At 40.7% G+C, this 12,800-nt stretch overlaps 1 protein-coding gene across 2 annotated transcripts; it reads right to left on the reverse strand.

The window, feature by feature from the left end:
* Positions 1-5,802: 5,802 nt before the first annotated feature.
* On the reverse strand, positions 5,803-12,013 carry LOC139653108 (5'(3')-deoxyribonucleotidase, mitochondrial-like). 2 transcript variants are annotated; one of them, XM_071530062.1, is made up of 5 exons: positions 11,282-12,013; positions 10,554-10,654; positions 7,392-7,452; positions 6,208-6,215; positions 5,803-5,948 (listed from the first exon to the last, which is right to left on the reverse strand). In XM_071530062.1, exons 1-5 carry the CDS (start codon positions 11,555-11,557, stop codon positions 5,822-5,824), a joined length of 573 nt encoding a protein of 190 aa, XP_071386163.1. In that variant the 5' UTR covers positions 11,558-12,013; the 3' UTR covers positions 5,803-5,821. The 2 variants fall into 2 exon arrangements, with proteins under 2 accessions (XP_071386163.1, XP_071386162.1); XM_071530061.1 differs by lacking the exon at positions 6,208-6,215 and adding an exon at positions 7,124-7,238 and having other exon boundaries at positions 5,803-5,961.
* Positions 12,014-12,800: the final 787 nt, after the last annotated feature.

Below are 12,800 nucleotides of genomic sequence, written 5' to 3' on the forward strand. Positions count from 1 at the left end.
AGTAAACAGATTTTCAAGCTTTCTGCAGATTCAACTATATGCAGCGTGAAGATTCTGCAAGGGTTAATAAATAAATAAGAAGTCGATGTGAGAGGGAAAACGTGCTCATGGTGAAATGGTGTGGTGTGTTGGCCGTGGTGTGGAGGTGAGTTGAACGAGTTCACACACATAAACACACACACACACACACACACACACACACACACACACATCAGGGCCACTATAAACATGGAGGAGGAACGTGAGCGTAAGTGAGAGGACAGAAAAAAATAGATGTTGGATGCTGGAGAGAGAAGATGAAAGAAGAGGAGAGGATTTCTGAAGATTAAGCCACCTGGCGTTCTCAAGGTCTCAGTATAATGTAATACAGTACAACCAAATTATTATGTAAAAAAACCCCACATAAAACACATAAAAAAACACATAACCAATTACTTATGAGACTGTTCCTTGGAATTTCCCACAGCTGACAAGAGAGCAAAAGCATTCAGTACATTGTGTCTTCAGCGGTTAACAAGAAGGTCCGGGGCTCCATGCCTGCTCCTTCCTGTGTTCTCCTTGTGTTCACATGGGTTTCCTCCTTAAAGGGTAAGGCTGGTGTTTTTTTAATGCATTGCTTACCGTCAACAAATCCTATGAAAATAACAAAATCAACAATGCGTTTGCTCTACTCCCGTTACTTTCTGACTTCCCACGTATCGTTTTTAGCCGTCAACCCGGAAGTCATTGGCTCCAATTGTAAGCTAAAAACCTTGAAATACAGCTCACAAAGACATAGTTAACATTTTAAAAATCGCTAACTGTTACCACGAAAAGTCAGGCTGTTGTAGTTATTACCAAATCAAATTCAAATGGGAACAAATTCTTCATTACGCCGGGGACTATTTTCGGTGCGACGGAACTACTTTCCTAAGATCGCAAACGTGTTTACAGCCGGCTTATTAAGTTGTTTGAGGAAAAAGTTGTTTTTTTTAATACAATAGAGTTCTGTGGCTGCTGGGACATGGCTGCATTGGGCACCGGCTACATGGACGAGACTTGCTGGCAAAACAAAATCATTGTTGATGTTGTTATTTTCACAGGATTTGTTGACGGTAAGCAATGCATTAAAAAACACCGGCCTTATCCTTTAAGTCATGTAGATTGGATAAATTGGTGATAAACAGTCTGATAAACAACTCTTAGTGTGATAAACAGTCTGATAAATATGGAAGCGTAAAGCATTCACTTGAGAAAAAAAAAATTGCCCTGTTGTTCTGTATTAACGAGATAATTATCTCCGAATTTTTCATGGAAAAAAAAATAATTCTGCTCTGTTTTTCTGAATTCAGATATCTCAAAATCCCAAGAGAAGCTCTCATTCCTACTTGAGAGCTCGATTTCATGGAAGCAAACATGTCCCGCCTGTTTAGTTTAATCCAGTTTTATTCTGAGATAATTATCTCGTTAATTCAGAAAAACAGAGCAGAATTTTTTTTCCCTTGAAAACTTTTCTCAGAATTCTGAGATAATTATCTCGTTAATTCAGAAAAACAGGGCACATTTTTTTTTCTCAAGTGAATGCATTACGCTTCCGTAGATAAACAAGTCATCAGAAGACCATTCATTCCCTATAGAGCACCAAGGAAACCCGGCTAATAAGTGGACAGTCAACAAGCTTGTCGGCTGAGAAAAGCTGCAGGACCAAAAGTTACATGGTCATTGGCTGCCAATCGGATTTCCCGCTGTTTCCCTACTGACATGATGTTGTATCATCATCAGTAGTTCTGCCTGGCAAGTGCTAAATGGGCAGAAAGTTGATGAAACAATGCTGTATCCATTGTAGTAAGCTCTGAAAGTTTGTTTATCCTGTGTATTTTTTTATCAATACTACCTAATTAGCACTTGCTGGCTAGAAATGTTAACTCTTCAAACATAACTCACAACATATATGCAGCCAGAGCTTCACACATCTAGGGCTGCAACTAACGATTATTTTCATTGTCGATTAATCTGTTGATTATTTTCTCGATTAATCGATTAGTTGTTTGGTCTATAAAATGTCAGAAAATGGTGAAAAATGTGGATCAGTGTTTCCCAAAGCCCAAGATGACGTCCTCAAATGTCTTGTTTTGTCCACAACCCAAAGATATTCAGTTTACTGTCATAGAGGAGGAAAGAAACCAGAAAATATTCACATTTAAGAAGCTGGAATCAGAGAATTTTGACGTATTTTTCTTAAAAAAATTACTCAAAAAATAGTTGGCGATTAATTTAATAGTTGACCACTAATCGATTAATCGTTGCAGCTCTACTCACATCGCACACAATCAAGACTTAAGCGGGTGGGAAAAAAAATGAAGGAATGAAAGTCCCTCCATCCTCACAGCCACAGCCGGTTGAAATGACACACTTCCTCCGACGACAAAAGAAATCTGAACTGTCACACTGCTGTACAGGTCGAGGTGAGAAGATGATACTGTGCTTTGTGTGGACAGAAAACTGGATGAAGACCAGGAAGGACCCAGGACTGTGTGACTGGCGGCCCAGCAGGTGCAGACAGTAGTTTACCTAACTTCTCTTTCTGCATAGCAACACGATCTGCCACATGGTTCACTTCAGGACAAGCCTCCGTACTCGAGGTGCTGCTGGGGTCACGCTCTCTGTGTGTGTGTGTGTTAAGCATTTGTTAGTGATATTATCTAACTCGCTCTTTCCTGGTTCTTCCACATTCCTGATTGCATACAGACTGAAAGAGCTTTCCACTTAAATGTGTTAAAAACGAGGTGAGAAAAATATTCTTACAGCTCATTTTCACATTCCTCTCCTGTGTCGGGAGTGTTAGTCGCTGTTGTTTTTATATGTAACAGAAGGGTGAAGGGAGGAAGACATGGAGCAAAAGCTGCTATATGCCAGAAGCACAGAGTAAGAGCGCCCCCTAGAGGTTAACAGGAATTATGGTGAAATACATACAGTATAAATCATGTGAATGATATGGAAAATGGATATAAATCATAGACAAATTTAACTACTAAATATTGGCCTTACAAAATAAAGACAGCATCAGATTACAACATTTTCAAAGTGAAGCATTCTTTATTAAATCTTCTATTTTCTACATGGCGGTTTTAACATTTTAAGTCTCTCCCACAAAGGCGAGAGTGACTGACAAAACTATTATCAGCAGCACCACAAACATGAGACATTCATTGACAAAACTGTTTGACGCATGCAGGGTTTGTTATGCAGTGGTTGACTAGTTTTTTTTTTTCAGGAGGGCGATCACATGGAACCAACGGACAAGACTTCGGTGGTGTTTCCACAGAGTCACTTCCCTCCTCTCCTTTGCTTCCACTTGACACAGCAGACTGGCCTAGTTGAAATTACAAAGACGAGTGTAAGGAAGCAAAGGAGTGGCTCTGAAAGTGAACCAGGTCAGACAAAGTGTAGATTGAGGTTTTCTTTTATGTAAAAGAAAGAAGAGGAGATAGTGCTTTGGGGATACACATGAAATATAATATCTAAGTAGTGATTTCAAGGTGTTTGTCTTTGGTAAATGTGATTTTAAAGGAAACAAAGGCTGCATTCACACCAAGCATGTTTGAAACCGTTTATTCAAACTCTGGAGTGTTTCCTCCTTTAGTTCGGTTCGTTTAAGCAGATGAGAATAATGCTGTTTGAACTCGAATTCATGAACTGCAGTGTGGTTTGTTAGAAGTGAGAACATGATCCCAACTAATTACAGGAAACACAAGGTATTTTAGGTAGGAGGAGGCGGATGTTGACATCTGATAGCCAGCAGTTCCTCATGCTTGGAAAGCTGAGCATGACAAAATGAACTGAGGGCAAACTGCAGTCTGGACTGATGCTCATATTCTGCTATATTCATCTTCAGAGAAGGTCAATTACAGCAAATAGAGCAGTAAAGTTCATCATACTGAGCTAAAGTTAACAGTGACTGGAATTTGGATTTGTTTTTCCCTCCTGATGCCAGAATCTCTAACCTGGAAGGATGATAGGTTACCGAAACTCTGTCCAATAAACAAGCTACTTGTGGATCATGTGACCTTTGTTTACAAGCCCTAGTTCACTTGAAATTTGGCAGTGTGAACCTAAAACAAAAATGCAACAAAGTCAATTTTCCACTGGTTTAGACATAAGAAAATGAACTGTTGGTGTGATTGCACCCTAAAACACAAGAGCACCATGACGAGTGCCTTGGACCTCCTGCTTTTTTTTAATGTATTTTAAGGTGGAATACAACAGCGTTACAGAGAGTTCAGTAGCTGTGTAACAAAAGGACATACTGTAGTATCCCCATGGACAGAAATCAGCACCAACATGATTTTCTACATAAAACAAACCAGATTCCTCGAACAAAACAACACTCAGCACTAAGTACATCCTCCATTTTCCTCCCAGAAAGCACATTAGCAGCAACAGACAATACCAATGCACTCTCTGTCTAATTATGTCTTAATTAATCTAAGAAGCAGCACAATACAAATCTTGAGTCATTCTCTAAAAGCAAGGCGCGATGAGGAGCTCGGAGGTGTTTGGCTGAAACATACTGTACTGTACTGTGGCTCGTGTTTTTTCACAGCATAAGATGTGTGATTAGATGTATATATTCTTTTCAGTCAACATTTTATTTCATCTCAAATGGCAAATGACACGTTACGATGAATACAAATGTGTGTGTGTGTGTGTTGAGGTATATGCTAAAAATGAAAACAGAAAAAGGATAGGTAGTATCTGACACAAAATAATCATCTTTCTCATGTGATTTACAGCAAATTAAAATATTTTTTCTTTTATTTCATTCTTCGATCCATCTAAATAGATATTATTCTTAGTTGCATGTTTTCAATAAAGGTCTAACTGTCTTTCTTCATTTATTACTATAAACATATTTTTTAGCACACATCATAAATGACTGCGATTAAAATCTATTCAACACTCGTCTAAGATGTGTGGTTTTGGCAATGTGCGTACATGCATATGTGTGTGTGCAATTCTCAGGCTTTAACTAGTATTTTCTCATCGGTGAGTTAGTTAAGATGCATAGATCATCGCAAAACATAGAGGAAACGTTTTTTTTAAAAAGCACCAATATTACCGTATCAACTCGGATATCTGTAATATTTCTATATTTGTGATTTGAAAGTGGTACTCGGTGACCCAAGACAGATACTACACTGGCACATTACAGTACACTCCCAAAAAGTACACATCAATTAATGGTAGAACAAAAAAAGCCCGGGTCGAATTTCTCCGTTTATGTATTGCACAAAATCATCAGTGCCTATTATTGGTGGAGACGATTTTCTTAAGTGTGCAGTGGAGTGAATGAGACTCTACTGACTATTAAAACAGTACTGTGAACTATTTGTAAACCTTTTGTGCAGATCCCAGGCAGACGACTCAAACTGTGAATTCGTTTCCCTTCTCAAAACTCAATAAACTCTGACACAAGTGAAAGAACTGAGCAGCTAAGGACTGACTGAACACTTTTTGAAACTATGTTCTCATGCTGATTTATCACATTACCACTGTTCTTTCATTGCAGTCAGTTTTCAGTCTTCACACTTCGGTCTCAGAGTGCCCCCTTGTGGTCAAACAGGTGAATGTCCTCTGCCAACAGAATTCAAAAAGAGTTTGGTTTGCTTAAAACCTCCATGTTTCCTCAAATTGTCTTCTTAATTTGTTTGCTCATTCTCCTCCTTCTTTTACCTTCCTTCACCAGAAATGAAGACGGTGATTGTTGTCATGGCGATGACCCCTCCTCCCCCTCCCCCCCCCCAACTCCCAGGTCGCCGCGGCTCGTGGGTGACGGAGCTCCTCACTGCCTCTTGCTGTCCAGGACGGCCCTCCAGTCGTCGGCCCAGGACAGCAGACGTCTCTGGCAGGGGCTGATGGGAAGGTGTTTGTTGTGGCAGGCGGTGAACAGGATGTGCTCCCACGTCGGCCTCGGCTCCACGCCTGTTACGGAGACAGGTTCGGCACAAACATGACGTTAACGGACGGACACGTGATCGTTCAAAACATTTGTCAATCCAGCGGATCTTGAGTAACACAGAACCTACAGCGTGGCGGCTGTTGTGTGTGGCGCCAACGAACCGGTGAAGAAGGTGCAAACAATGGTAAAGCCCACGCTCCGTGACACCGTTACGCAATCTCTTCCTTTCGCTCCATTTCTGGAACAAACATTACTTTTCTTCTTGCCACGTTTCTTTCTTCCTTCCTTTCTATGAAACACGTATGCACACACACACACACACACACTGTTCATTTTCACACTATTTCTAAATTTAGTCAGGTTTTAATTATGTTATATTGATTCAGTTTAGTCGGTTACTCACTGACAATTAAAATGGCAGATCGATAAAAAATAAAAATCTCCACTGCAGCAGCTCTTTAGATAAGAAAAAACTGCACTATTTTGCATTTGCGCTATATTTACATTTCTCAATTTATCTGTTGATCTGGGAGCTGCCAAAATATACACTGTGATAATTTTGGGAGTGTGGTCAAGAGGGACAAAGAGCTGTTGCACTAGTTAATGCATGTCTGTGGCTGGATAATAATAAACTACATCAAACTAAAGCTGTGATCTGTAACATTTTCCTAGAACCGTTTTGCTTCACTCTGTCACCGACTGCTCTAACACAACAGTGATTCATCCGGTTCATGAAAGCTTTTCCACCGTCTGTTCTAAACAGCTCTTTCCCGGGAAAAATCCTCTGCCGCACAGGAAGTGATGCGTTTTACATTTCCAGTTTGTTTGGAATCAACAGAAGAAGAAGAACTGGGTAGTTAGCATGAGCAGCGATAGCCGCCATGGCTGAACAGACAAAGAAAAGAGAAACTGCATCAACAGAAAATCCAAGCTCCGCCCACACTGTTTGATTGACAGGTGATCTGTGGGAAGAGCAGTGCAGAAACACCACAGTGATGAGGCTGAGTGACAAACATGGATAGAAAAATAAAAAAACGAGGAACTAATCTGTAATATTGTCACGACACAGAATTTCTATTTGTCGTAAGAAAACGTTCGTCAGCGGGCATTTTCGTCATTCACTTGGTGATGAGATGACGCTACACACACACACACACACACACACACACACACACACACACTCACCAAGGATGTCAGGCTTGTCATCTATGAGGATATCTCCAGTAACCACCGTCTTGTCTCTGGTCAGGATGACCTGCTCCAGAAAGTCATGACCCAAATGCTTCTCTACCCAGGCATACTGGAGGGAAACACACACATACACACACACACACACACACACACACACACATATCAAAATCAGATGTGATTAGAAAAAGGAAACACAGTAATCACTTCCCAAACTCCGTGGACTGCAAAGGGAACCGAGCGTGTGTGTTGGTGGTCAGCTTACCTTCTCATACGGACAGTGTTTGTAATGTTTTATAGGACTGGTGCAAATAAAGACATCTGTGCTGCGGAGAGAAAGACAAACAACAACAGGATCAGAAGGAAAAACTGACAAACATACGCGCATTTTTACATTTCAGTAGGGCTGCAACTAACGATTATTTTCATTGTCGATTATTTTCTCGATTAATCGATTAGTTGTTTGGTCTATAAAATGTCAGAAAATGGTGAAAAATGTGGATCAGTGTTTCCCAAAGCCCAAGATGACATACTCAAATGTCTTGTTTTGTCCACAACCCAAAAGATATTCAGTTTACTGTCATAGAGGAGTAAAGAAACCAGAAAATATTCACATTTAAGAAGCTGGAACCAGACAATTTTGACTTATTTTTCTTAAAAAATTACTCAAACCGATTAATCGATTATGAAAATAGTTGGCGATTAATTTAATAGTTGACAACTAATCGATTAATCGTTGCAGCTCTACATTTCAGGCATTTAGGCAGGGATTCAGTATCTTACTCAAGGACACCAAAAAATGGATGTTGATGGGACACACTGGCTCCAACATGTGACTTTTCAGGTGCGGGACGGTCTCTCTAATTGCTAAGCCGTTCTTCCACCCAATGTACATTCACAATGAATTTTGTTTCCCCCTGCTGAATGCGCTGTACACTTTGTTTTTCCCCTCACTGCATGTTAATCAGTTCCGCTCTTTATTGACCGTTAACGCGCACGGGACGGTGCACCTGTACCTTCCGTATTGGGAGAACACAAAGACAGAAAACAGAAGTGACAAACATGAGATCATGCCATATGGTTGTTTCCCTGGAAAGAAAACATGTTCGTTCACCGAGCGGAGGCGGCCCGAAGAAACCCATTCAGTTCCACCATGAGGAGGAAATGTAAACAAACAGTTTCATAACTAGGAGGGCTATTTATAGACGTTCTTCCACCTTACCGTGTGCTACCGGCAATCACAGCCTCTTCATGTTTACAGAGTTAGTAAGTGAAACAGCTGTTTAACACACTGTATGCTATTTGGAGGATGCTTTCCCAAACACGTAGTGAGTGCATCCGTTTTTAGCCTGTGCAGTCCCAAAGGGAATCAAACAGACCGATGCTTCCCAGTTCAGTCCCAGTCCCTTTAAGCACAGACAGGCTTTGCCCTCTCTCCCAATTGTGGCTAATGCACTTTTTTTTTCACCCTCACTCATGGATGCAGCATTCAAGTTATGGTTGAGGAATGGTCTAAAACGGGTAAAGGATCATTTTAAGGACGGTGTGTTCATGTCTTTTGAGCAGTTAGTGAGTGAGTACATTATCCCCTGCTTGCATTTTTTCAGGTATTTACAGGTGCATGCCTTTGTTAGGAAGCATTTCTCTTCTTTTCCGCTGCTCCCGCCGAATAGTTGGACGGACGAGTGGTTGGATGGGGACCCAAATCAAAGGGGAGTTGTGAGTAGATTGTATTGTGCTATTCAAATGATTGCCTCCCCGTCACTTAACCATATTAGGGCGGCTTGGGGGGAGGACTTTGGCTATGAGATCTCGGATAGCTCCTGGCAATTGGCAATTAAGAGAATACATTCAACTTCTATTTGTATCAGACATGGTTTGCTTCAATTTAAAGTGTTCCATAGGCTTCATCTCTCTAGGAGCAGGCTTGCCAGGATATATCCGGACATAGATCCAACTTGCTCCCGATGCCATCAGGCTCCAGCCACCCTCTATCATATGTTCTGGTCATGCCCAACGTTGGTAAAATTGTGGTCTTCTATTTTTGAGACTTTTTCTTATATTTGCGACAAGAAGATCAGCCCTGACCCCGTAATTGCAGTCTTTGGTGTGGTCCCTGACGAGGTGGCGGTATCTGTTGCCCAGTCAGACGCCATAGCCTTTTCATCTCTATTGGCTCGACGCCTTATTTTATTTAATTGGAGATCAGCTACTCCTCCTACACACAGGCGCTGGGTTGGGGATGTGATGGCGCATTTAAAGCTTGAGAGGCTGAAATACTCAACCAGGGGATCCACCCAAAGATTCTATAGAGTCTGGCAGCCATTTTTGGACTACTTTGACCTGGAATTCCATGTTAGAGACACTGAAACATAGGACTACGATCTAATTGATTGACAATCTCTGTAATATGTGTAATAATTTGTTTTTTTTTTTATCAGTTGTTTTTATTTTCTCTATATCTTGTAGATGTCTTTTGTGGTCTCGTCGATTATATGTTTTTGCATTTAAAAAGCCAATACAAATATTTGAATAATAATAATCAGACTGATGCTGCTAATACCGATGTTTTTGGATTGAAGCTGCTGAAAGACAATATTTTATGCCGATATTCAGTATTATTAAATTTGACCATTTTTTATGCCGAAAAATTACAAGTACTCAATGTTTCCCTCCCGAATTTTCTTCTTGTCAGGGTGGAAAAGCCTCTGAAGCAGCATTCAGACCACCATGAGACACTAAAACTCTCCACTGAAACCCAGACTAATGAAATTCTTTTAGTATCAGCAGATCGTTTAAGGCAGGGAGACCCACCACACCTATTCAATGGTAGAGAAACTATATAATATCTCTGAATAATTAGTAAATAATAATAATGATAGTAAATAAAATGTGCAAAGAAAATTTAAATTTCACTGCAGGTTTTACGGACTGTTTTTATGTAGCTGTGGTCAGGGAGGAACCTGGGATGACTGGCCAATATCTGATATTTAAAAGCCCAGTATCGGCCTGATATATCGATGCAAAATTAGTGCCATGTAGTGCTGAAACGATTAGTTGATTGACGGAAAATGTATTGCTTATAATGTTGATAATAGTCATTTATCAAGTAAAAATACCAAGCATTTGCTGGTTGCAGCTTCACAAATTCTAGGATTTGCTGCTTTTATCCGTTTCATATGATTATAAAATTACTACTGTGGGGTTTTGGGCATTTGTCATTATTTTTGACATTTTATAGATTGATTAATTGAAAAAATAATTGATACGTTATTGTACATACATTATTCATTAAATAATCATTAGTTGCAGCCCTAGTGCCATGCTCTACCTATTGAAGCGATGCGGAAAATCTTTTATATTGTAACAGCAGTAACCAAAATCAGTTTAATTTATCATATGAGTGAACTGTGTCGTCAAAACCTACTTGTCCATCTTGGCCATCTCCTTGACAGCCTCCACTCCTCCTGGCAGCGGATCCAGCTCGATGAAGAAGTCCTTGGACTCCCAGATACTGATGGCCTTCGCCTGGAGTCAGCACACACACACACACACACACACACACACACACACACACACACACACAGAGCTTATCATCAACCGTGTACATTGGATATATCTACACGTGTGTATGTGAAGGGGGGGTATCCACGTGAGCATGTGCGCTCCAAAGTCTCTAGTTAAATAAATATATTTATCAAGTAAAAATGCCAAACATTTGCTGGTTACAGCTTCCCAAATGTGAACACTAGCTTGTTTTTTTCATTTTTTCATTTCATATGTTTGTTTTGGCTGCTGTCAGACTAACTTAAGTTAAGTCAGCAATTTTTAAGAATCACTTTGGGCTCTGGTAACTTGTGATATGCATTTGTCATTATTTTTCACATTTTCTAAACTAAATGATTCATCAATTAATCGAAGAAAAAAAAAACGATATCGAAAATGAAAATAATCGTTAGTTGCAGCCCTATAGCTCCACAGCTATTGAGAATGGCGGGGATAGTATGCAAATGTATGAGTGCACATTTACAATTCAGTTACAGTTTTATATCTACACACCAACCCAGGGCTTTGGGAGACCCTTGGTGGTGCGGGGTCCTAGGTCAGGTCCCCTTGGCATGCCCTGCCGGTCCTCCAGGCAGGCGGTTCACTTACACACAGGTCAGTCCTCAGCTGCCCGTACTGCGTTGACACCCAGAACCCCCTCCTGTCATCCAGGGTGATGTACGGCTCGTCCGGGTACCTGGCCCGGTACTTCTTCAAGAACCCCCCCTCGAAGTCCGCCAGGACCCCGTCCATGTCAACCAGAACCCGCAGTCGCTTACCGGGGGAATAGGAGGACGACATGTTTACGCAAATCCTCTTAAACGGATCACGGAGCAAGGTTTTCCCTCTTCCGAGCAGGCGTGTTGCTCCTGGTAGTAAAGACATTGTTGACTCTTGGCTGGTTGCAGTAGTATGACTGTTAACCCTTTGCAAACGGCGCGAGGTAAAACGGTTGAAAAGTCCGCATGAGAGCCGAAAAGTGGCCAACCGCTGCGACAAACAAACCGCGTTGTTGTTGTTGTTTTTTCCACTGAAATTAACGCGTTACGGTTTGTTGTCATTCGTCTGTTCGTAAAGTTTCATGTTTCACTGCTAGCTTAACTTTGTCATTCTGGGAAGGAAAGCTGGGCCGCTCTCTGCTAGTCAGTCAGAGTTAACGGCTGCTAGCTGGCACGCTAGCAGCGAGCAGGTCAAATGTGACATGCCTTTCACCACAGTGGACTGGGACTTGTTTACATCGTTTGTCACTGAGTTTTAACTGCTCGGTATCTATCCGCAGCCCTTGTCAATCCTGCAGCATCTGTGACACCGGCTGTTGCAGCAGCCTGTACTAAAAATACTGCCTTGTTCCCCTTCTAGTAGGCTACTACTGTAGTGGTGTAGCGCCAAGGGGAAAAAATACTCTGAAGAACAAGCTGTACAAGCGCTGTTGCAGCAAAGATAGTATAGCAAAACGAGATGGTTCACACCGCCGTTTCTTTGAACGTGTATGATCAGACACCGCCGGGATTATCTTATCTACAATATATAATGATATTAATAATACTACTAATACTACTACTACTACTACTACTACTACTAATAATAATAATAATAATAATAATAATAATGATGACAATAATAATAAATGTTCAAGTTGCAAAAAAGAGCAAAAAAGATTATATATATATTTTTTTATTATTATTAGCCTATTACTGCTACTACTACTATATTACTACCACTACTACTACTACAACACTACAGGTTTGCTAGTTCAGTGGTTCTCAACCTTTTTCATATCAAGGACCCCTAATTTAGTCCACATTTGGGCCCCGGACCCCCATTTGATAAGGCTTTGTCTCTCAAACCCAAATCTGATAATATTTGTATTATTAGATATGATTTTGTCCAGAATTCCATGACTATCTGTATCGTACGTAGAGAGATAACAGAAAAACTATGATCAAAAAAGTCATTCTTCTACATTCTCTAATTGTGTTAACTTCTTGTAAATGAATTAATGGTGAAGTTTAACAATTCATCAATTTGCTGGGGACCCCCTGGAACTCCCTCAAGGACCCCTGGTGGTCCCCAGAACCCATGTTGAGAACCACTGTGCTAATTCACTCAACAGTTGAGTGTTGGCTTG

The sequence above is a fragment of the Centroberyx affinis genome, unplaced genomic scaffold (genome assembly GCF_046629955.1).
Source record: "Centroberyx affinis isolate AG114_WGS23_722 - 3 ecotype Tasmania unplaced genomic scaffold, CSIRO-AGI_Caff_v1 ptg001874l_1, whole genome shotgun sequence".
NCBI lineage: Eukaryota > Metazoa > Chordata > Actinopteri > Beryciformes > Berycidae > Centroberyx > Centroberyx affinis.

Coding starts and splice junctions, on each gene's coding strand:
- LOC139653108 (XM_071530061.1), bottom strand. CDS start 11,557: ATGTCTTTACTACCAGGAGCAACACGCCTGCTCGGAAGAGGGAAAACC. Junction 7,239..7,391: donor AACACTGTCCGTATGAGAAG/GTAAGCTGACCA, acceptor GTTTCCCTCCAG/TATGCCTGGGTAGAGAAGCA. Junction 5,962..7,123: donor TGACAAGCCTGACATCCTTG/GTGAGTGTGTGT, acceptor TCTCCGTAACAG/GCGTGGAGCCGAGGCCGACG.